This window comes from Patiria miniata, unplaced genomic scaffold, assembly GCF_015706575.1.
Source record: "Patiria miniata isolate m_02_andy unplaced genomic scaffold, ASM1570657v1 HiC_scaffold_14, whole genome shotgun sequence".
In the NCBI taxonomy this organism is placed as follows: Eukaryota; Metazoa; Echinodermata; class Asteroidea; order Valvatida; family Asterinidae; genus Patiria; species Patiria miniata.
The window spans coordinates 3285182-3310994 of record NW_024037052.1 but is presented as its reverse complement, the minus strand read 5'-3'; the positions used below and the strand labels follow the sequence as shown (position 1 = coordinate 3310994).

Below are 25813 nucleotides of genomic sequence, written 5' to 3'. Positions count from 1 at the left end.
TACGCTTTCAATACCATACAGGCAATCCTTCATCACCTGTCCGAGATTGTCTAACCACAGAGTCGTGACCAATAGTACCAAAATCTTTAAGGAAAAGATTTCCCGGATAAGCCCCCAATGTCACAAGATCCCCCTCAATCAGGAGGACCCCGGAATGGTACTTTAGATCAAACTCTGATGGTAAAGACTCAACTCAGACAAAATGAAAGAAGGACACATCTGTATATAATTTCAAGATTAATTTAATTCACAATATCACCAATATTAACATACACTTAAATTTCATCCTACAAAGAAACTAAATAAATACATCATTATTAATACATTACAAAACAATCAACGAAAGTGGGCCCGAATCAATGGTTCGTGTGAAGTGGTGTGGTTGTGGTTGTGGTTCAGCGGTGCCTGCCCTGGTAGTACCGTCCGTGTCCGTAGAGTCCTCTGCCCACGTGTGACCTTGCTGACAATCCTGCTGGTATGGTCGACCCGCAGAGGATGTCCATCTCACTGTGCGAATTTCCCAAAACCAGACGTTACGTCGCAAAAACCCTGGTTTAGAATTAAGTACAAGTTGTCACCATGCATCGCTCTTACACAAAATTATTACATGCAACATCCATAGCAGTTTAAGCTCATTTAACATAACATTAAATGCAATGTACATTTTATACACAAAACTCAAACAATGTGTTATTGCCAAGGCACATTTCCAATGTTTTACAACAGTTATACAAATACAAATTTTCACTTTTTATATTCAGATTGAAAACTGTAATGCAATAATACTTACAGGTTATGGCGAATAACCTGGTCTACATTTTATTGACTTTGACGAGGAGACGAGGACGGCCGCAGCCTACCGACTCTGTGGGACTCATTCCCAACGGCGCAAATAATTGCAAAGTCAGTTCACTAGGAACCTACAACTCCCCAATGTGGGTACACATGAGCATAACATGCCCTGACGTAGTGTCGGTCCTGGTCTCGCCTCCAAGTGCCTAGCCAACGCCCCAATCTGGATTTTATACCCAAGCCTGATGGTCTAAAAGTATTTCAAAACCTCAGAACATGTTAAATTAATCTACTGACAGGCACGGACTGGTCAGTTAAATCCCACCATTGTTAAATACTTATAGGATTAACAGCTTATACATTGTAATGCCAAAGTGTTCAACTGGAGTCAACTCATAATAAGATTACCCCAATTCCAACTTCGTGGACTTCTAATACATCAACAAATTTAGGTTGGGTCTCTCCCTTAATACCATCACACACAAAAGTTTCACACTATATATATCAATTAGGCTGGGGTCGCTTTTTGTAATACAATCACAAAAAGAAAAAGCTATACAGTATAAGTCTGGAAATTAAATATTCACAAGACCTTTTAAAATCAACTTGTGACAGTGTCTGGACTCGGCATGCACTTTATTACTGTAGTGCGCAGATATAAGCCAGACATTTAATCAAAATCGACACATCCAAGGGAGTTTGTAGCCACGAAGAAACTGCCTCCTGACTGATATTGACAGTATCCTGTTCACTGCACTCCCCTGATGTTATTCCTGCTCCCATGATGACTGTACGTACTTGTAGATTTAATATACAGGCACAGTTTCTAGACAGATCATGAATCTGTGTTATCAGTAATTCAGTTCATCAAAAGACATCTTGGGAAATGAAGATCTTTACGACATTCTACTGATATAGAGATACAGAGACTTGTTGACATTAAAAGAATCCCTTCTTTAACAGTACATGTAGTTGCATGTTGAGCATGAAGGTTCGAGCCACCCAGTGTGTTTTGCTCGTTATTTTCTGTTCGAGTCTAAATTCAAGGCGTTGATTATACACTCCTTGCATTGCCTGTCAAGTGGAAAAGTCTGCAGTACTTACTATCTTGTAAGTATTTGTTTGCATTGAACTAATTGCAGTCACTGTCATCTTTGACGTGTTTTCCATCGCGGAACGGTGAACGTAATGGTGTCCATGTCAGCGAAAGCTCTTCTTTAATATGGAGTGCTTGGTTAAAATTGAGCTATTTGTCTAAACTCGTAATGGACTTATCATAAAACCAAAAAAATGCATGCACTTAATTACTGTAGTGCGCAGATATACGCCAGACATTTGATCGGTTTGTTTGTTCGTGGGAGTGTATTAAACTGGTCAATCACCCAGCTATATTAAAAGTGGGTGATGACACGAATTCATCAATCTGTGCTTTGTTAAAGCAAACTGAAAGAATCCCTCAAAATAATAAGATTATTCAAACAGGAGTGTGGTCATATTTTTGTCCCGTGAAATTCGACAGCAAGGGTCATACAGCACTTCTCTTTATCATTTGATGCATTGGGCCTAACGATTACTAACGATCTGACTGATGCTGATGAGAAAAAAAAGATACATCGGGAATGACGGTACCCTTCACCAAAATTTGTCAATGGTTGATCAGCAATGATTCGTAGCAATTATGCATACCGCGGGGAAAACATATATGTGTATTAAAAGCAACTTTAAATTTGCATAAGGGGCCTATGATTACAAGCTTTGCTTCTTAGTATAGGTTCCTCTACACTTTCACCATTTGTCTATAAAGTACATGTTTGTATTGATTATTATAACTAAAATATGTGACACTGGAAATAAATGAACAATGAATAAATGAACAATGAACAACATCAATTCGCCGCATCGTCCGCTCCACGGGGGGCGGGGGACAAACCTCTTAAATCGGCACACTTATATCCCCACACATGAAACCGGTAAGCCTGGTTTGCATTAAAAAAAAAAAACGGCCGGCGAACAACTTGTGAACGCACAAAAAATACTAACACTTTAATATATACTTTCGAGGGCCAATACTGTTCCCTTCTTTTGTTCCTATTTTTGTTCCTTTTTGCTTTCTTATAGGTCCCATATGGCTTGTACATGAAAACTGCGCAGAACTTGCGCTGTGGTTCTTAGGGTTATTGTTATCACAGGCAACACTGTGGTCCAGACTAGCGCTCAGTCGTAAAGGAAAACAGACCTGCTTTCTAGTATAAGCATATAACTATTGGGGGCACGGGGTCAACTTGGGGGCGCTCGAGGCTTGTCCCCTTCCTTGTGTCAGGAATCAGAATTTAGGGGAAGATAAAAAAGAGCTTTTCGTTGTTAAAAATGAGTGCCGGCTCCCTCCACACAATGACCCCAATTAGCGACCCCACATATTGAACCCTCAGTTACGCAAAGGGACAGCAAGATGATACGCACATGGTGCAATCCTCCGCATTCCTGTATTATGTCTACTATGACAAGCTTCAAATCGTACTTACATTCCGTTCCTGTTACTAAAATAGTTACATCAAATGTTATGTAAAATAACGGAAACCGAGATTCTCTGTTTAAATATACATTCATGAATGCCTCAGACAGTTTACCCATTCTTATTTGTCGAGAGCCGTTATGTGGGTGGTTTTAAACGGTTGATAAAAAACCGGATGTGTAGTTTTAAACACCTTTTCGGTTTCCATGAATTTTTGACTCCTCTGAAATCTGGTCCCTATATTGGTTGAACGTTCACAATCTTCACTTAGGCATGTGCAATACTACCAATGAGTCCATTTTTTTATAGCTAGAGGGGTTTTTCAAGAAACAGGAAGTAAAATCGTTGAACAAGATCGTTGGAAATTTATCATTTTGGACTTGCTTTTACTTTTGACCCAAATGTTGGAATAAATATGTGATTGCCGGTATTAAACAAGTGTACGTTTAAAACTAGCTTGGGGCCTGGTCGCCGATAATGCCCCTCACCTTCGGCTCGGGGAGTTATCCAGGTCCGGGTCCCAATCCGGTTTTAAACGTACTTGTTTTAAACTGACCAAGCACACATTTAGTAAATATTGCACCATTTTTTCACCTTTAGGCCTATTGAAATTACAAGTAAAGCTTTTGAAATGTAGGCTACATCTCAATATGATAATTCCTCCTTCTTACACAAATCAACCAAGTGCTACCCTGGCACGGATCCTCCATTCGTCACGATTCCTCATCTATGCATCTAGCTCATGTCTCTTCCACCCCTGTGTCCCTCTTAAGAGCATTGATGTATGTTGTCTTTGGTCTACCTCTGTGTCTTCGTCCATGTGTAGACTCCCAGAGTATTAGCTACGGTGGCCCACAACTGTCACGGCAAAAGCAAAAGCGCCACGGCAAGCGCAAAAGCGCCGCGGCAAGCGCAACAGCGCCGCGGCAAGCGCAACAGCGCCACGGCAAGCGCAACAGCGCCACGGCAAAAGAAAAAGCGCCACGGCAAAACAAAAAGCGCCGCGGCAAAAGAAAAAGCGCCACGGCAAAACAAAAAGCGCCACGGCAAAACAAAAAGCGCCGCGGCAAGCGCAAAAGCGCCACGGCAAGCGCAAAAGCGCCACGGCAAGCGCAAAAGCGCCACGGCGAAAGCAAAAGCGCCACGGCGAAGGCAAAAGTGCCACGGGTTTATTGGGAAGGGGCGTAATCATACATGCCGCTACTACATCAAAAAATAAAATGGGAAGGAGAATGGCCGCCACCAGGAATTCTTATTAAGCACAGAATTTAATTCTTTGAGAAGTGATTTTATGGCTGAGAAAATAGCAAGGCCAAGGAAAACCGGTCAGGAAATAAATCGTCGATATTAATTTGTTGTAGGATAATTAATATTCCAAGAGAGTTGCTGCCGTGAATCAGAGTTTATCAAGGAGTGGGACTCGCTATCATCACCATCAGGGCCGTTCCTCATTTCTTTACATTTCTTGGGATGCAAACAATTACGAGGACGGGAGGCTCTGTGAGCTGATGCATTTTTTTGAAGAGTTTTTTTCCTTCCGACTAGCATGCAGAGAAGAGTTCCGTTAATTTGAGACTTAGTTCACCCATGGGCGTCGCGAGGGGGGCAAGGGGGCGCTCCCCCCCCCCCCTGGAATAGCACACAAAAAAGGAAGGGGAAAAAACTGAGAGAAAAAAAGAAAAGAAAAAGAGGCGCGAAGTCATAGTGGTGTAAATTGAATGAGTTGGGGGGGGGGGCAAAATGTCCCTGCCCCCGTCTAAAACTGAGAAATCGAGAATTTGTTCAGAAATACAAGAATTTTTTGGGAAAAATATGTTTTGCCCCCTTTAGAAAAAATTCTGGCGACGCCCATGAGTTCACCGGTGTGTATACCAGTGTAGGCACACAATTGAGCTGCCCAGAGTTTGGATATAGAATAAGAAAGAAAGAAATTAACTCAGAACCTAGAACTCATTGGCCCACCCACCCCCGGCTCAAGAAACCAACAAGCCGAACAAGACCTCATGATGCTTAGCGATAGCGATGATGAGTTGCCCTGTGGACAGTCTTCCACATCATCGCAGAATCAGCCTGCAGGGCAGAAAGAGGGCTTGTTTCCGGCATCAAATAGTTCCGTATTCACTCGAAACAAAGCAAAAGGCTCTTTTCAGAGCCACCAAATTTTCATAGAAGAGCTTAGAACTGTGCATCTCAACAATAACACTTCTCCTTTGTTTAGTGTCTCTCCCTTACCCCCCCCCCCTTTTTAAAGTTAATTTCTTTCTTTCTTATTCTATATCCAAAGTCTTCGCCTGTGTTACGTTCCTTACATGAAATCCACGACCTAACCTCCTCTGTCGAAAGCGTTGCAACTGTCTAATAGAACGATCCATTTCTCGATTTGTGAGTTATCTTCAACTCAGTCGTGTTTATTGGGAAGGGGCGTAATCATACATGCCGCCACTACATCTAAAATTAAATGGAAAGGAGTATGGCCGCCACCATGAATTGAGAAGTGATTTTATGGCTGAGAAAATAGCAAGGAAAACCGGTCAGTGCAAGCAACGTTCAGCGAAGAGTTTTGAAATTCCCGCTCTCTGGGAATTTCTAACCTAATGGGCCCGCGGGCGAGTTACGTGTTGACAAGCCTTACCCACCCACTGCCGCAGCCCTGCAGGAGAGCCTTAATCGACTTCCTTTAGATGTGTATGATATACTGAAAAAGAAGAAAAAAAATTAACTCATACACTCTGGGCAGCTCACTTTCGTGCCTACACTGGTATACACACCTGTGAAAAAAGGCTCAAATTAACGGAACTCTTCTCTGCATGCTAGTCGGAAGGGGAAAAAAATGTTTTCAAAAATGCATCAGCTCACAGAGCCTCCCGTCCTTGTAATTGTTTGCATCCCACGAAATGTAAAGAAATGAGGAACGGCCCTGATGGTGCCGATAGCGAGTCCCACTCCTTGATAAACTCTGATTCACGGCAGCAACTCTCTTGGAATAATAATTATCCTACAACAAATTAATATCGACGATTTATTTCCTGACCGGTTTTCCTTGGCCTTGCTATTTTCTCAGCCATAAAATCACTTCTCAAAGAATTAAATTCTGTGCTTAATAAGAATTCCTGGTGGCGGCCATTCTCCTTCCCAATTTATTTTTTGATGTAGTAGCGGCATGTATGATTACGCCCCTTCCCAATAAACCCGTGGCACTTTTGCCTTCGCCGTGGCGCTTTTGCTTTCGCCGTGGCGCTTTTGCGCTTGCCGTGGCGCTTTTGCGCTTGCCGTGGCGCTTTTGCGCTTGCCGCGGCGCTTTTTGTTTTGCCGTGGCGCTTTTGCGCTTGCCGTGGCGCTTTTTGTTTTGCCGTGGCGCTTTTTCTTTTGCCGCGGCGCTTTTTGTTTTGCCGTGGCGCTTTTTCTTTTGCCGTGGCGCTGTTGCGCTTGCCGTGGCGCTGTTGCGCTTGCCGCGGCGCTGTTGCGCTTGCCGCGGCGCTTTTGCGCTTGCCGTGGCGCTTTTGCTTTTGCCGTGACAGTTGTGGGCCACCGTAATTAGCTGGCTCGTGGGTAGCTATTAAGGATGACGGCGGCAATGTCCTGCTAATTCCATCCTTCTGAAGGCATTTTTTTAAGTTTTGTACATCATGGTATTTAGTTTTGCACATCGTGGTATTAACAAAGTTTGCTCGCATTCACATATTGATTTTTCAACTAACCTCATTGATCACAGTCTAGTTTCGATGTCCTCGCCAATGGCTGAGGCTGTTGCGTTATTCTGTTCTGGTCCTCGCACTACAAAGAGAGAAGTTTTTCGCCTTCTGACATGGCCTTTGCACTTGAACGCCACTCTGATCGCAGAACGGTACGCTGGGTTCACGGCACCGTAGATCAATGGATTAATCATTGCATTGATGAACTGGGGAACAGAGGATATCCATCTGATTTCGGATCCTAATGCAAGCAAAAATGGATCAGGAATCTGAGCAAGAAGACAGATCCATTTAGACAGGCTGAAGATGCGGTATGGGGCCTGACATAAGAAGAACACAGTGCCGTTAGCGACCAGCATTTTTGCAACTTGATTTCGGATATGAGTTGCATCATGATCTTTCCTTACCGTAATGTTTTTGTTGGAGGTTCGTTTGTTGAGCATTTGTAAGATTCTTACATACATGAAAACGTTGGCTACTATTGCCGTAATCCAGGGAAGATTCAGTAGGGGCGGAATGAAGTAGTCTACCCAAGGTGACACAGGACCACAGTATGCATAGCTGGATGGGTAGTCCAGAAAGGCGTCCACATCGGGCCATTGGAGACAAAGTACGTTGATAACTAGAACTCTCGGAACTGTTGAAGCGGAAAACAGTAATCCCACCAGCCAGCAGATTGCAATCATTCTATTGGTGCGTCTTCGTCCGCGGACTTTGAGATGTTTCATAGGATGGCATAGGGCGAGGAATCTCTCGAAAGATACCATGGTAACTAAAGCAATGGATGCAAAGTAGCCAGTATTTACCACGGTGAAAAAACTGACACACTGGGAAGAATTCACAAAGGTATGGTGAAATGCCACGACGGATGCAGTGTATCTCCTTATATCGTATGCGGTCACCAGACTCAGAAAGAGAAGATCAGCAATTGCTAAGTGTGCCAAGTATATGTTGGTATCTGATCTCAATTTGCGAACGCGGACAATGACAAATAGAAAAGTCAAGTTAGTGATGATACCAAGGCCCCAGATGATAGGTACGACGACGGCCTTAAAACAGACATCCAAGGGAGTGTGTAGCCACGAAGAAACTGCCTCTTGACTGATATTAACAGTATCCTGTTCACTGCACTCACCTGATGTTATTCCTGCTCCCATGATGGCTGTACGTACGTGAAGTTTATACAGGCACAATTCAGAACGATCGTTAATCTATCTTATCAGTAATTCAGTTCATCAAAAGACATCCTGGGAAATGAAGATCTTTACGACATTCTACTGACATAGAGATACAGAGACCTGTTGACACTAAAAGAATCCCTTCTTTAAGGGTACATGTAGTTGCATGTTAAGCATGAAGGTTCGAGCCACCCAGTGTGTGTGCTCGTTATTTTCTGTTCGAGTCTAAATTCACGGCGTTGTTAATTCACTCCTTGCATTGCCTGTCATGTGGAAAAGCCAGCAGTATTTATCAGGCGAAAAAAGTTTCCGGTTGTGGTATGGAGCTTGCCCCAAATATCAGCTGATGTTGCAGATGACGCTTTGGTCCCTTAAAATCCAGCTTACAATCGATCGTAACCCTTTCTTCAAACACGTTAAAATTATGCAGCAGCAGGATTCTAGTCAAATCAGTGAGTCAAATCAATCTGACATTGATTTTCTGTTTCAATTTTGCCAACGCGCATAGCCACGATGATGCGCGCACAGACGAGAAGCTGGAGACTTTTTTCCTTGGCCTTATCTGGAAAGTCCTTGTCTGCATTTAGCTGATTGCAGTTACTGTCATCTTTGACGTATCTGCCATCGCGGAACGGTGACAGTAATGGTTTCCATGTCAGCGAAAGCTCTTGTTCAATATGGATTGTCGATTTTGAACTACGTGTCCATACAATGGACCTTTCATTTTTTTTTTTTAAATGCATGAGGCACTTAATTGCTGTAGTTTGCAGATATAAGCCAGACATTTGCAGAGTTTTAGTCGAGTACTTTCCGAGTACCACTGAAGTTGTTTGTTTGTTGTTAGGTATTACAGGTCATTGACCTTTAACACATGGTTACAACATTGGGGTATTTCCGAAATTTCAAATTAAAGAAAGGGTCGCAGTTTAGGTACAACATTGTCTTCTAGAATTAAGATTTTGCATTAAATTTGTTCGATAATTTACACTACTTCTAGTCAACTTCAAATGGAAAGAAGTCCATCTCCCACCGTACGATAAGCCTATTTAGCTACCCAGAGAGAAAAAAAGCATTTTGTTCACCATCCTTCTGTGTCTTAGCGCCTGAACCAATTTGCTTATAAACACTTGTTACAACTGATAATAGTAACCAACGGATAATGTATCACCAACTGATAATGTCACACAAATTGACCGATACTGTATCACTAACCGATAATGTAACAGAAATTAACCGATAGTGTAGTAAAATTTACTACACTGTCGGTAGATTGTTGTTACATCATCGGTCTTAACCGATAATGTAACAATTATTGACCGATAGTGTAGTAACATTTATTACACTATCGGTCAATTTCTGTTACATTATCGGTTAGTGATACATTATCCGTGGGTTACAACATTATCAGTTGTAACAACACTCTCGCCTTAAGTTCTAATGGGATCTGACTTTGTGTCCATATCCCGTTCAACGCACTCACATCTTGCACCGACAAAAAAAGGTCTAATCTGATGGACAAGGCCTTAACGGCGTCTTATCTCACACGATTAAGGTAAAGCAATCAACTTTCGACCAATATGGAATAATGATTTAGATTTGCGATCTGCCAAAACAGGAACTTTCCTACACGAGGAAAGACGGCAGAAATCTCTAGGGCCCAAGTTATTTGAAGAGGTATTTGTTCGTTTTTTCTTTGGGAAAACACTCTCGATTGGATAGTCCCAATAGTAGAAATTGTATCCAACGGCACGCTGGGGACTAAACGAAATGAAAAGCATTGTTTAGTTTATTAGGTCACCCATCTTTGCAAATTATTATTTTCTTAATATGTCAATAAACAAAAAACTTTGTGTATTGAGTTTTGGTGTCATTTTAGTCTCTTCAATACGTCTGTGATTTTTTTGTGCAATTGTGACGTCTACAGGACACTGTGGACCTTTACAATTTTCATGAATGATGAAAGTATACTTTCTGTATTCTGCAAATGGCGAAAAATGTCTTAATCATTTTGGCTGGATTTGAGGGTCAAATAAACATGAACTACTGCGTGTATTGTATGCATCACCTTGATTTGAAATATTATCGTCGATAACCATTCGTCCATGAAAACAATCCAACAGTGAAGAATTTGCTACCCGTTGTCTAGTAAATGCTGAACAGTAAAGGAAACTTTTATTCATACGGATTCAAGCATTTGCTTTTCCTTAATGCTTTTACTCCATAGTAAAACTGTTTGCTTAAACGTCCAAGCATTTGCTAGTTTTTATACATACGACCCATGTATGACTGTACGCCAATTAGTCTGGTGCCCTGTGGGCAAGACGGAATCGCGTCTCATAATTATCATGCAACTTCGCAAAGGTTAACTTACAAGCCTATGTTATCGAACGTCATCTCTTAAGTTTTAATGCTATTTGACCTGGGACTGCAGTGTCGACACGAAATTGGCCCACTGTCGACCTGCAGTTGGCCCGTTGCCGACCCTGAGTTAAGCCAACGTCAATATGGGAGTTGGCCTTTTGTAAACCGGTGTCGATATACAGTCGGCCCGGTTGAATTCGAACTAAAATTGTCCGTTGTCACCCTGAACGGTCTCTACCCGGTCAGGGTTATGACTGGAATCAAAACAAGAAGTATACTTGATTCAGATTGAACGAAGCCTTCCAAAACCTCTCCAAACGCGTATCCAGTCCCAATTTTCGAGAACACGTTAGTTTTGACAAAGGTTTGGAAGACATTCGAGCTGAAAAAGTACCAATATTAAACATATCAAAAATATTATCGTTATCACTCCATTATCATGTTTACTTTATAATTGAAATTCAGCTGTCGTACAAGTATCAACTCCTGCGACAAACGTGTCACCATCTATTGTAATCCATGTTTACGGAACGGTAGTGCCAATTCGGGCGTTACATTATTGAATTGTGAAAACGGGTGTAAAATGACGCCTTCGCTCTCATTATTTGTGAAATTGCAGAATTATTGCTCTTTTCTCGATTTTCCACGCGGTAATATCTCACCAAATGGGAAGCCGTTTTGTGAAGGCCGTCTGTATGCCAACCCCCTACGCCAATGTCTGTAAATTGGAAAACAATGCCGCTCTCGGCTCGGCTCCTGTCCCTGAATTATCGCCGCGAAATGGGTCGTGAGATTGTAATTTACCCGACGATGCGAGTTTGCCACGCTCTCTGCCTTGATCAGGCCCCGTGACTCAACGATCACAATTTGCCTACCGTAATGGGTCGTGTGGATAAAAGCTAGCATTTGCTTTTACTACCTTATTATTAGATGCAATTTTGCGTCGGGTGATATAAATCAAATTAGGTTTTGCCCTTCACCGACGTTTAAACACTGTATACTCAGTGTGTTACCTCCCGAGTGAAAGTTGAAAATTGTATGAATAAAAATGAAGCAAAATGGAAAGCATTTGCTAAAAGTTTTTGACTTTTTAGCTTTTGTTAGACTAGAAGTTGATGCTGCATTTCGTTTCGTATGAATAAAAAGGAGTACATGCTTCAGATTTCAAGTATTTACTGGTCATTTTTCAAGGCTGGGTTGGGGCTACCTAGAGAATATAAAGCAAATACTTCTGCGCAAGAATTGCTTCATTTATTAATATTAATCGTGCCAAAATTAACACAAAACGTTAAAAAAAATACATATAATACCATACAGTTTTTTTGAATAACATTTATGCTAACTCTAAATTATTTTGTATTAGTAATTCAATTATTAGAAGAAACGATAAGTTTGCATTTTGTTCACGATATGCGAAGTGTGAGCGTAAAATTCAGTGCGGCATAGAATGACTAAGGATAAACTTTGTCCAACTGAACCAAATAAACAAAATGAAATCATTGTTTAGCGTATTAGGTCCCCACTCTTTGCAAACTATTTTTTTTTAATATTTCAATAAACAAAAACCTTTGTGCATTGAATTTTGGTATGATTTTACCCGCTTTAACACGTCTGTGACGCCATTGTATAAGTTTTCTCCATCGATCCCGCATTGAACTTACGGTTACACTACGCAGGGAATTAATTATAACAAATATGTAAATTTTGCATAAATGTTATTCAAAATAAACTGTATGGTATTATAAGTATAGTTTATTAACGTTTTGTTTAATTTTGGCGCGATTACTACTAATAAATGCAGCAATTTTCTGTATATTCTCAAGGTAGCCCCAACCCAACCTTGAAAAACTACCAGTAATTACTTGAAATCTGAAGCATTTACTCCTTTTTATTCATTTTAGTTTTTAGCGAATGCTTTCCACTAAAAGCATTAGGTTCATTTTGTATTCATACAAAGTAAATGCTTAATAAGTACTAAGTGGTACAACCCACGGCGGTTCCACCAACCGTCCAACCGCAAATTTTGCAATACAATGGGGATTGATCTAATATGCGAATTAGACGAAAACCTGTGATATACGCTTGGCTTGGAAACAGTATAACGGGCCGAGTAAAGTGTCCACCAACCAACCAACCAACCAACTCACCAACCAACCAACCAACCAGTTCCCCAACCAACCAAATCACCAACCAACCAACATATTGCAGCTCAAGCCCACGGCGTGTTTCACACCGCCATAGGAAAATAGGTAGTAAAAGCAAATGCTTGTTTTTATACATACGACCCAATATTCTGCAAGGCTGCTCTAATTGTCCGAAATTCAATAAATTGTCCTTGTCTCATCTTCTGCTCCAGAAGTAGGAATTGACTCTTTTATGTAGTTTTACAAAAACGGCAATTCCGGGTAACAAAGGCCTTCTTTTATTAACGTTCTCCCGTCCCTGTTCTTTGCTATGTCTGTCAACAGACATTTCAAGCTGTAAACGGGCTGCCTCATTTGACATGATTAAAAAAGAAGAAACGCGGGTATGTTTGAAATAGTAAGGAACAATACCATGAATATTTGAAATAGATTATTCTGGGGTTTTGTAAGACGGCTGTATCTAATCCAGGTCAAGTTGGTTTATCGTAGATTTCTTCTCATGTAATCACGCGCGCGTGCGTACGTCGCCTCATCGACACACGCCAAGTTCCAGTGCAGCAATAAAAGTGCACAGTACACCAGATCATTATAATCTCGTAATGCACACCTGTGACAGCATTAATGGTGCTGCAAACATATCCGAATAATTTCCGTACGGGACGCAGAGGCTTACTTCAGTGTCTTGCATTCATAGAACATTACCAACCAAGTAAGCTGCTACACATGGATGGACCTATAAATACCTACGGGTACTGGTTGACTTTAACTATAATCCCTTAGCACAAATCGCCCGCTAGTACCATGTACCATTTTTTAGATTTTACGCTAGGTCATGTTTTCATATGGAAAAGGCCCGTCTTTCTGACAGATTGGAATGTTTTATCATGTTGATATGACGAGAGATAACTTGTCGTAGAAATTGAGAATGTTCGTGATCACTGGGAAACAGCTCAGTAGCATGCATGAAAATATATACGCAGGGGACGCCAGAAAACGGTCAAGTGTTTTTGATTATTTTAGTTTCGTATGTCTGTAACGCTGTATGTTAATTCAGTGGTTCATCGTTCTTGAGTATGCTAGTATTTAATTAACCAGTCACCTTCTGAACACACATCATACAGGTGGAAAAGGTACAAAATTATACACCACTTCGGGGTGTCTCCTAAGCGCAGGCATGTACTTTGTCCTCGGATCAGCTGAATTCCTCGTTTTTCACGCCACACTTATGCCAAAAACTCTTGCCGAAAGTTTTCGGAACTCGCACTGGCTTTGTTTCGATCGATGCGCATGCGCGTCTATTTTGCATCACGTCTGTCCCCAAAAACTGACCGAAAACGTTACCGTCCGTTGCACGGTGAAATCATTTGTGCCGTCGTGGATGGTACCCAGAAGCACTTGGTTATTTCTTGGCACTGGTGCGGAAAGGAGCCCGGCGTCGCAGTTTTGGGCGTAGCATCATTAAGCTCTTGCACGGATCATTTTGATAGATTCATGCAAGACTTTTATGCAAGACGGCCAGAGCTTTTTGTGCACTCGCACTTGTGTTGATATTTCCCATGCATTTGTTTGCCTGAAAGCGGTAATATTTGCTGAATTAGGTCTTCAACTTTAAGCTGCGTTCCCATAATAGTTCTGGCCTGTTTTCACCTCACGTGCACCGTCTCGTCTTTCCAAGCTCTCTTGCCCGCCAGATATATCACTGGCATTTGGCGGAACAAATATATCGTCGGGAATCGATCGCAAGATGACCGCAGCCACGCTCAGTAGGCTCCGTAAGTGGTGTGTACCAGCTAAGCTGAGATTAAGATGATTTGGTATGGATAAAGCTGCATAATACAGACACTGGACAGTAAATCCCCACTAAAAGAAACTAAATACTTAAGACAATCAGAATCTTGTCCGAACTAAGCTTTTACTATATATTTTTACTATAATCAAAATATGTTACACTGTGGAAATAAATAAACAATGAATAAATGAACAATGAACAACATAAATTATCCGCATCGACCGCTCCACGGAGGGCTGGGGGCGGGGCAAACCTCTTTAATCGGCACACTTATAGCCCCACACATCAAACCGGTTAGCCTGGTTTGCATAAAAGACAACCGGTGAACAACTGTTGAACACACAAATAATACTATAATTTTATATTTTACCTCCGTTTGCCAATGTTTCCTTCTATATTTGTATTCTTTTTACTTTGTTATAGGTCCCATATGGCTTGTACATGAAAACTTGCAACAAGTATACGTTTAAAACCAGCTTGGGGCCTGGTCGCTGATAATGCCCCTCACCTTCGGCTCGGGGCATTATCAAGGTCCGGGTCCCAATCCGGTTTTAAACGTACATGTATTTCTTTTTAACTGACCAAGCACATATTTCGCGAATATTGCACCATTTTTTCACCTTTAGGCCTATTGAAATTACAAGTAAAGCTTTTGATATGTAGGCTACATCTCAATATGATAATTCCTCCTTCTTTAATACACAAATCGACCACGTGCTACCCAGTTTAGTAGGCATGTGGTTGAAAATCCTTTAGTTTTGTACACTCACTCACTCACTAAGTCGGCCACAGCCGAGCCCGGGCACGGATCCTCCATTCGTCACGATTCCTCATCTATGCATCTAGTTCATTTGTCTCTTCCACCCCTGTGTCCCTCTTCAGTGCATTGATGTATGTTGTCTTTGGTCTACCTCTGTGTCTTCGTTCATGTGTCGGCTCCCAGAGTATTAGCTGGCTCGTGGGTAGCTGAGGATGACGGTGGCAATGTCCTGCTAATTCCATCCTTCTGAAGGCAATTTTTTTTTTTTTAGTTTTGTACATTATGGTATTTAGTTTTGCACATCATGGTATTTACAAAGTTTGCTTGCATTCACATATTGATTTTTCAACTGACCTCATTGATCACAGTCTAGTTTCGATGTCCTCGTCAATGGCTAAAGCTGTTGTGTTATTCTGTTCTGGTCCTCGCACTACAGAGACAGATGTATTTTGCCTTCTGGCTTGGCCTTTGCACTTGAACGCCACTCTAATCGCAGACCGGTACGCTGGGTTCACGGCTCCGTAGATCAACGGATTAATCATTGCATTGATGTTCTGGGGAACAATGGATATCCATATGGTTCCTGATCCTAATGCAGCCAAAAATGGATCAGGAATCTGAGCAAGAAGACAGATCCATCTAGACAGGCTGAAGATGCGATATGGGGCCTGGCATAAGAAGAACACAGTGCCGTTTGCGACCAGCATTTTTGCCACTTGATTTCGGATATGAGTTGCATTGTGATCTTTCTTTACTGTACGCCTAATGTTTTTGTTGGAGGTACGTTTGTTGAGCATTTGTAAGATTCTTACGTACATTAAAACGTTGGCTACCATTGCCGTAATCCAGGGAAGATTCAGTAGGGGCGGAATGAAGTAGTTTACCCAAGGTGACACAGGACCACAGTATGCATAGCTGGATGGGTAGTCCAGAAAGGCGTCGACATCGGGCCATTGGAGACAGACTACGTTGAGAACTAGAACTCTCGGAACGGTGGAAGCGGAAAACAATAATCCCACCAGCCAGCAGATTGCAATCATTCTATGGGTGCGTCTGCGTCCGCGGATTTTGAGATGTTTCATAGGATGGCACAGGGCGAGGAATCTCTCGAAAGATACCATGGTAACTAAAGCAACGGATGCAAAGTAGCCAGTATTTATCACGGTAAAAAAACTGACACACTGGGCAGAATTCGCAAAGGGATAGTGAAATGCCACGACAGATGCAGTGTAACTCCTTATGTCGTATATGGACCCCAGACTCAAGTAGAGAAGATCAGCAAGTGACAAATGTGCCAAGTATATGTTGGTATCTGATCTCAGTTTGCGCACGCGGACAATTACAAATAGAAAAGTCAAGTTAGTGACGATACCAAGGCACCAGATGATAGGAACGACGATGGCCTTAAAACAGACATCCAAGGGAGTGTGTAGCCACGACGAAACTGCCTCCTGACTGATATTGACAGTATCCTGTTCACTGCACTCACCTGATGTTATACCTGCTCCCATGCTTATACAGGCACAGTTACTAGCAAGCTCATACCTCTATCTTCTTAGTAAATCGGTTCACCAAAAGAGACCCCGGAACATGAACATCTTCACGATATTCTCCTGGTACGTAGACGTCTTGACATTAACGTACCAGACATTAAAAGAATCCTTTCTTTAATAATAGTTACATGTTGAGCATAGAGGTTCCAGCTACCCGGTGTGTCTGCTCGTTATTTTCCGTTTAAATTTAAATTCATGGCGTTGTTAATATACACTCCTTTCATTGACTGTCATGTGGAGTGCTTGTCCAGTACTTATTTGTATCTATTGAAACTAATTGCAGTCACTGTCATCTTTGACGTATCTTCCGTCGCGGAACGGTGAACGTAATGGTTTCCATGTCAACGAAAGCTCTTGTTTAATATGGATTGTTGATCTTGTTCAGTGGTGGTTGAAATTGTGTCTTTAATCAATGGACTCGTAGTGCGCAGATAATAAGCCAGACATTTCGTCACCGACACCATGAACTGACACCCTCTGCATCACATGTGTACAAAAAAAAATAAAAATTCAATTTTTTTTATTGCCGATATTAGCAGTTTGTATCATGAAGTTTAACATGACGAAGTTAAAATTGCTGAAACCATCTAAAATAAGCAAATTTCAATAATGAATTTTCAAGAAATTGGTCAATTCTTGTGTTTTTTTGTTGCCACGAAGTGACTCTGCACAGGGTGTCAGTTCGTGAAAACCAAAATTGATGTGTTTTCGGAGAGTGCACGCATGCAATAGCGTTAGGGCGTGTCAGTTCGTGAAAACGAAAATTGACGTGCTCTTGACGCATGTGCGTGTGTGCGCGCACTCTCCGAAAACACATCAATTTTGGTTTTCACGAACTGACACCCATTTTAATCATTTAATTGCTAATTAACTAAGCATATTTTCACAATTTAACGTTTATAATTGAGTAAGTAAAGCATTTTCACGTTAAGTGATACTAAAACCTTTAAGATAGATGGATTATTTTACTGAGTAAATTCGTGTCAAACCTTTCAAAGCGTTTTTCTCCGATTTGTATTTCTGCAACGCTGGCCACCGGGTGTCAGTTCGTGGTGTCGGTGACGATTTGATCGGTTTGTTCAGTCGTGGAAGTGTATTAATATTATGATCAATCACCAGCTATATTGTGGGTGATGACACGAATTCATCAACCTGGAGTACGTTGAAAGAGCAAATATGAAAGAATATGGAATTAATCAGATTATGCAAACAGCAGTGGTCATATTTGTCTCCAGTGAAATTCGACAGCAAGATTGATACAGCACTTCTCAATATTATCAGAAAAAAAACTAACAATATATAATACATCAGGAAAGACAGTAGCCTTCACCGAAATTTGTCATTGGTTGATCATCCATGTATGATTCGTAGTAATGCAAATAGAGGCAATAATCCACTCAACAGACATTCGCCGCCTCCTCCACTTCACGGGGGAAACATCGGCACACTTATATCCCTACACATGAAATCTGCCCCCCACGCAGAGATAAATGTACCCCCTTATATGAAAACAAAAGTGACCCTCAAACGCAAACGTATGGAATCATATGATCGTGTTACAAATAAAATTGTCTCCTCTTTTACGCAAAAAAGTCCCTCAAAATCACAAGATTGTGCAGCTTTCTCGAGATGGAAACCTGCCCCTTGAAAAAACCAAAACTCCTCTCGCATTAATAAAATTGCGCCCCTTAGAGATGGAAATTGTCCTTCAAAAAAACGCGCTCCTCTCATGATATCTTCTCGAGATGAAACACTGCCCCTCGAAAGCGCAATTATTGCTTCACTCACAACATTCAAATGTCGCCTTCTCTAAAGTTGGAAAAACTGTCCCCTTAATAATTATAATGCTCTCACGCGAGTGAAATGGTCACTGAATTGGCCATCGAAAGCAACAGTGCCCCTCTCGCAATAAAAAAAAAATAGTATTTCAACAAAAAAGTAGGTAAAAGAAACACAAAGAGTAACATGGACAACTTTTCACCATTTGTTCATGGTCATATTATTTGTTCTCCTCGTCATATTCTTTTCCACAGCTTTCACACGGACGGAAGGTGCCCCTTTTTCTGAGCAAGTTGCCCTTTTTGGTGTTGGCCCCCCCCCCCCCGGTTGAAAAGCGTTCCGCTGCCCCTTCATTATTATTTATAATTGTCGTCAGTTGATCCAATTAGTATTTAACAATGGTAGAGATTTAAATAATCAGAAGTAGGCCCTATGCCACTCAGTAGATTAACTTAACATTTTCGGAGTTTTCGAAATATGACCCATTAGTCCTACGTTGATTAGGCACTTGGCGAGACAAGGACCGGCGCTATGTCAGGGCATTTTGTAATCTATTTGCACCACCAATTTGTTCGGGATACAACTTGGCATTAAGGACTAGGGAGAGAGATTCTCGCTCGCAATTTAGACAACGAATCCCCGTGACCCTTCCACCAAACCATCCAAATAACCCCATATTTCACACATATCTCGTCCGCCCTTTATAGCCGTATCGTCAGTTGGAATGGATAAGTACAGTGTTTGTGTAAAGGGTATCGCCTGTCTATATTGAAGCTTTTACAGCTCTCAAAAGACAGGTTATTGATATGTGTCAACTCGAAAAATCCATTGAGAAAATCTATAAGAACGCCTTTACTGTTTTATGGGGCATATTATCATGCAAAATTCTGATTGGGAGTCGAACAGCATGTTGTCCGGCAGAAGATACGCTGGTCATAGTAAAGTTATGGTTGACTTCACCTTGATTCCTCCCAATCTGCGGTGGAAAAAGTATTCTCGACCTATGTTTCATAAACAACCCAGCATTTGTTTGTAGAATTGAAGTGAAAGTTGGCACTTTAGAACTACGACGTCATTTCGATCAGACGCAATTATGGACATAGCTGTAGACTGCATTTCTTTCGTAATACAACGGCGGGGGTTAGTAGTGTAGGTAGTCTTTATTGCCCACTTTGACCTTTTCTAAAGATATATGAAAACCTCACAGGACTATGTCTGGTATGATATGAATACTAAACTATGGGGTTTCAAAATCGAGCACCTTTTGTATGGATGAGTATGAATATAAAATAGGTTAGGGTAAAACAGTTTAAGTACAGTTTGACCTAATGTATAAAAAGATTGCATAATGTATGGTATAATTTTAATACAGTATAGTTATGAATGTACTTGTTTTGCCATCGGTTGTGGTAATGGCCAGCTGTTGCATTAGATAACCCTTAGGACAATGGACTGTTATTGGCGCATGTTGTCCAGAAGCGATCATTGTGTTTTGCAGTGGGTCCGATAATCCCTTGGACAATGGGCTGTAATTGGCAGCGCACTCGTGAGTCCGTGTGTGGTCCGGAAGTGATCAGGGGCCGATAATCCTTCCGACAAATTAGGGCAGTGCAGCACGGCGGTAAAGGTTGTGCCCCGCACCTTTTTTCACCCCTCTCGACCAATCAGTAGCCAGCATTTTGGGGGAGTGTGAGGCGAAATATGGAGAAATGAGGATCCGTGTGGAGGGAAGTCAGAAGACAAGTTGATTACCGGATGTATTGTGAAGGGATTATGAAAGAGGTTGTTGTCATTATCGTGTTGATGAACGTCAATACTAAAGGCCCTTAAATTGATGAACAAAAGGAGTTAGGCAAAACCATGCATGCTGTCAATCACTCCACTGTATTTTTTGTCTGTATAATGTACGTATACTGTAAATGATTATATAATTCATTGATTGGTTTGTACAAAGATATTTTTTTTGTAACGGACGGTACCCGCTTTGCTTTCCACATGGTTGGGACAAACATGGAATTTCCTTTCTGGAGCTTTGTGTGTTCGTCAATATCCGGAGCGATCCCTGGTTTCTTGTGACCAGCGAAATGAGCAAATGAGCAACACAAAGAGCTACGAATGAGTAAATGAGTAGTTATATATTAAACGATTTCTTCCGTTTCTTGTCATTCAGAGATTAAACATCAAAGATTCGACATAAATGTTATTTCCGCAGTTATACCCAATGCTTGTCACCAGTGTGACAAAAGCTTTGGACGGAGATATTACCTATGGAGGCATGCAGAATATGTACATAATGAAGAGGAGTCTAAAATGGATGAAATTGACGATGATTTTGAAATTGAAGCTATGGGGGTGAGGTTAGTTTGGTGTATCCCAGCCCCAGATATTATGAATCCGGTTTCTGAAGCACATATAAACATTAACAATACACGTACTAAATGACGGGCAAGCATTTTAAAAATAAAAGCTAAGAGTTTTAATGACTCGAATCAAGACTTGACTCTACTGAGAGTCAATGACTTGACTGGAGTCGAGTCAAAGGCTAATAACATGACTTACGGTACAAAGTTATTAATGTTGGCACACGTACTTGGCGTTACCGTTAAGCTGTGGCCGCTTATCGCATACGAATATACGCCGTATCATAGACTCTTGAGTCCCACCTCGTGGTTATAAAATGTAGCGCACAAAGGAATATCCAGGAACCCGACTTTATTATGTTTTTTATATCTTCGGACAAAAATTTAAAATCTTTTTAAAAAAGACAGATTGTCCTGGTCAAGATAAAAGTTTTTAAAACTGTCCCTAAAGATGTGTCAGACAAAAGAAGATTATTATACATTATAAATAATTCATTACAATAAGATATATCAAATTAAAAGTATCTCCAAATTTGTGTTTTCATCATCGGCTTTGAACGGTTCTCTCTTTTCTGAAATGTATTAGATGATATTCAAATGTTAGTGACTCGAATTGACTTGAGCATAAATTTTACTCGACCCAACTCGATTCGACTCGACCATACGCTGTGACTCGCTCGACCACACGCTGTGACTCGACTCGACTTGACCAGACAATTTTTCACCCAATGACGTCGTGGGGAAGAGGTTGCTTTATACAAAACTCTGCTCACTTGCCCTGGGAATTAGCGTGAAGTTATTGCAGTAGAGTGTCTTGCTCATACTTTCGCGTAAAAGAAAATTAGGGGTGGCGTGGGTGGCTTGTGCGTAAAGCGCTCGCCTCTCAACAATGTGACCACGGTTCGAATCCTGGCCTGCGGATCACATGTGAGTAGAGTTGTGCGTTGGTTCTCTCCTGTGTGCCACGAGGTTTTTTTCCGGAAAAATCAAACACTTTCGATCTCAGGCTGTGCTCCGTGGTCATATATGGGTCAATGTGGCCGGCAGCCATAGGCGCCTTTACATGCCAGCGGCCCGACCACGTTGTCGCCGCGTTCTTAAGGCGAGTAAGGATGATTAGCCTCCCAAATTATTATTATTATTATTATATTATTCCTTTACAGTGCATAAACTTCCCAATGCCCTTAAACCATTATTTATATACGTTGTTCTGCTTGACACAATCATTATACTATTCATAAAATGATTTGCGTCGAAGTGATGGAAATCAATATTAATTTTGCCCTATTCTTATGGGTAGTTTAATTGCGGTACGCGCTGCTACATGTACATCAGATTCGAGCCAGCCAACCGATCTCGGTGGTCAAGTGGTAAGACGTCTTCACTGAGAAGCAGGAGGTCATGGTTACAAGTCCAACCCGAATGGGTTTTTTTTTCAAATTTCATTCAGGAGGTATAAATACAGTGCTATAGTAGGGCAAAACCTAATACTGTTTTACAATTATTATAGTTAGAAAGAGCCCGAATAAAAAAAGGACCCAAGAGTAGTACTTTTGGTGGTACTCTATTCAGCCTTATAAAGCCCGCCGCACACGAGAGCTACGTGCCGAGCAACAACTAATTCGAGGCCATTTGCTCAGCACGTAGCTCACTAAATATGCCCGTATGCGGTGAAGTTTTTGCTGAGTTTTCTGCCTCGCGAGGCCGTGAGGCATTATTATCTCCCCTGTTTGATTGCTTTCGCATCGGGAGGCGAAGAACTCACCGTGTTTGGACAGCCCGAGCTACGTACTGAGCTAAAAGAATTAACCAGCCAATGTAATCACGTACGCTGTACACGTGATTTTAAGATATTTTTGTGCAAATCTTCTAAAGCCCGCTGACGTTTGTACCCATATTTAAATCACACGACCGACAGTTGGCATGTTAATCTTTTTTTGCTCAGCACATAGCTCAGGCTGACCGCACACGGTGAGTTTTTTCGCCTCGCGAGGCAACAGAAATCAAGCAGGATCGATATTTACCTGACGGCCTCGAGAATCGGAAAGATAAAATTCCTGTATTTTTCTTCTATGTAAAGCTTCAAATCATACTTAATATATTCCATTACATACTAAAATTGTTACACCGGAACTTAATGTCAAATGACTTGAACCGAGATTTTCCGTTTAAATATACTGTAAATGCACCTATCGTATAATAACCACCATCCTAAAAAAAACAACGTTTCACCATATTAAGGCATATTGTACAGGTCAATAATGAAAATTCCTCCTTCATACACAAATCGACTGTAGTTTAGTAGGCGTGTAGTTGAAGAACCTAGTTAGGTAGGTAATTACAAAGTTTGTTCCCAATAGCACATGTTGATTTTTTCAATAAATGACCTCAGAAATCACAGTCTAGTTTCGATGTCCTCGTCAGTGGCTAAGGCTGTTGTCTTATTCTGTTCTGGTCCTCGCACTACAGAGACAGATGTATTTTGCCTTCTAGCTTGGCCTTTGCACTTGAACGCCACTTTGAACTCAGAACGGTACTCTGGGTTCACGGCACTGTAGATTAACGGATTAATCATTGCATTGATGTTCTGGGGAACAACGGATATCCATATGGTTCCTGATCCTAATGCAGCCCGAAATGGATCAGGAATCTGAGCAAGAAGACAGATCCATCCAGACAGGCTGAAGATACGATATGGGACCTGGCATAAGAAGAACACAGTGCCGTTTGCGACCAGCATTTTGCCAACGTGATTTCGGATATGAGTTGCATCATGATCTGTGTTTACTGTAATATTTTGGTTGGAGGTGCGTTTGTTGAGCATTTGTAAGATTCTTACATACGCGAAAACGTTAGCCACCATTGGCATAATCCAGGGAACATTAAGTAGGGGCGGAATGAAATAGTCTACCCAAGGTGACACAGGACCACAGTATGCATAGCTGGATGGGTAGTCCACAAAGGCGTCGACATCGGGCCATTGGAGACAGAGTACGTTGAGAACAAAAACTCTCGGAACTGTTGAAGTGGAAAACAATAATCCCACCAGCCAGCAGATTGCAATCATTCTATGGGTGCGTCTTATTCGTCCACGGATTTTGAGATGTTTCATGGGATGGCACAGGGCGAGGAATCTCTCAAAAGATACCATGGTAACAAAAGCAATGGATGCAAAGTAGCCAGTATTTATCACGGTGAAGAAAATGACACACTGGGCAGAATTCGCGAATTCGTGAAATGCTACGACGGATGCAGTGTACCTCCTTATGTCGTATATGGACCCCAGACACAAGTAGAGAAGATCAGCAAGTGACAAGTGTGCCAAGTATATGTTGGTATCTGATCTCAGTTTGCGAACGCGGACAATGACAAATAGAAAAGTCAAGTTAGTGATGAAACCAAGGCACCAGATGATAGGTTCGACGATGGTCAAAATAGAGACATCCAAAGCAGTATGTAGCCACGAAGAAACTGCCTCCTGACTGATATTGACAGCATCCTGTTCACTGCACTCACCTGATGTTATTCCTGCTCCCATGGCTATATGTGTAGTTTCTACAGGCACAGTTTCAAGAAAAGATCATCAATCTATCTTATTAGTAATTCAGTTCATCAAAACATGAACATCTTTACGACATTCTTCTGGTATATGGACTTGCTGACATTTATAAAAAGAAATCCTTCTTTAACAGGAATTGCATGTTGAGCATGAAGGTTCGAGCCACCTAGTGTGTTTGCTCGATATTTTATGTTCGCTTCTAAATTCAAGGCGTTGTACCCTCCTTGCATTGTGTCATATGAAACAGCCTGTAGCAGGATTTATTATCTGGAAAGTACTTGTTTGCATTTATCAAATTGCAGTCACTGTCGTGATTGACGTATGTTCCATCGCGGAACGGTGAACATAATCGTTCCCATGTCAGCGAATACTCTTGCTTGAATTGGATTGTTGATCATGATCAGTGGTTGGTTAAAATTGCACTATTTGTCTGTCACAAGATCCCCCTCAATCAGGAGGACCCCGGAATGGTACTTTAGATCAAACTCTGATGGTAAAGACTCAACTCCGACAAAATGAAAGAAGGACAGATCTGTATATAATTTCAAGATTAATTTAATTCACAATATCACCAATATTAACATACACTTAAATTTCATCCTACAAAGAAACTATGTCCTACAAAGATGTCTATCTCACTGTGCGGAGTTCCCAAAACCAGACGTTGCGTCCCAAAAACCCTGGTTTAGATTTAAGTACAAGTTGTCACCATGCATCTCTCTTACACAAGATTATTACATGCAACATCCATAGCAGTTTAAGCTCATTTAACATAGCATAAAATGCAATGTACATTTTATACACAAAACCCAAACAATGTGTTATTGCCAAGGCACATTTCCAATGTTTTACAACAGTTATACAAATACAAATTTTCACTTTTTAAATTCAGATTGAAAATTGTAATGCAATAATACTTACAGGTTATGGCGAATAACCTGGTCTACATTGTATTGACTTTGACGAGGAGATGAGGACGGCCGCAGCCTACCGACTCTGTGGGACTCATTCCCAACGGCGCAAATAATTGCAAACTCAGTTCACTAGGAACCTACAACTCCCCAATGTGGGTACACATGAGCATAACATGCCCTGACGTAGTGTCGGTCCTGGTCTCGCTTCCAAGTGCCTAGCCAACGCCCCAATCTGGATTTTATACCCAAGACTGATGGTCTAAAAGTATTTCAAAACCTCAGAACATGTTAAGTTAATCTACTGACAGGCACTGACTGCTCAGTTAAATCCCACCATTGTTAAATACTTATAGGATTAACAGCTTATACATTGTAATGCCAAAGTGTTCAACTGGAGTCAACTCATGATAAGATTACCCC

The 25813-nt window shown here is 41.3% G+C and overlaps 3 protein-coding genes across 3 annotated transcripts; all 3 read right to left on the bottom strand.

The window, feature by feature from the left end:
• Nucleotides 1-7010: 7010 nt before the first annotated feature.
• LOC119722218 (neuropeptides capa receptor-like) lies at nt 7011-8153 on the bottom strand. The gene has a single exon (XM_038192263.1). It carries the CDS (start codon nt 8151-8153, stop codon nt 7011-7013), a length of 1143 nt encoding a protein of 380 aa, XP_038048191.1.
• A 7437-nt stretch (nt 8154-15590) lies between these two features.
• Nucleotides 15591-16739, bottom strand: LOC119722217 (neuropeptides capa receptor-like). Its single transcript, XM_038192262.1, has one exon. It carries the CDS (start codon nt 16737-16739, stop codon nt 15591-15593), a length of 1149 nt encoding a protein of 382 aa, XP_038048190.1.
• Nucleotides 16740-23315: 6576 nt separating this feature from the next.
• On the bottom strand, nt 23316-24458 carry LOC119722215 (neuropeptides capa receptor-like). The gene has a single exon (XM_038192261.1). The coding sequence runs from the start codon at nt 24456-24458 to the stop codon at nt 23316-23318; it is 1143 nt and encodes a 380-aa protein (XP_038048189.1).
• Nucleotides 24459-25813: the final 1355 nt, after the last annotated feature.

What these genes read in the sequence shown, in the direction of transcription:
- LOC119722215 (XM_038192261.1), bottom strand. Translation starts at nt 24,458, where the DNA reads ATGGGAGCAGGAATAACATCAGGTGAGTGCAGTGAACAGGATGCTGTC.
- LOC119722218 (XM_038192263.1), bottom strand. Translation starts at nt 8,153, where the DNA reads ATGGGAGCAGGAATAACATCAGGTGAGTGCAGTGAACAGGATACTGTT.
- LOC119722217 (XM_038192262.1), bottom strand. Translation starts at nt 16,739, where the DNA reads ATGGGAGCAGGTATAACATCAGGTGAGTGCAGTGAACAGGATACTGTC.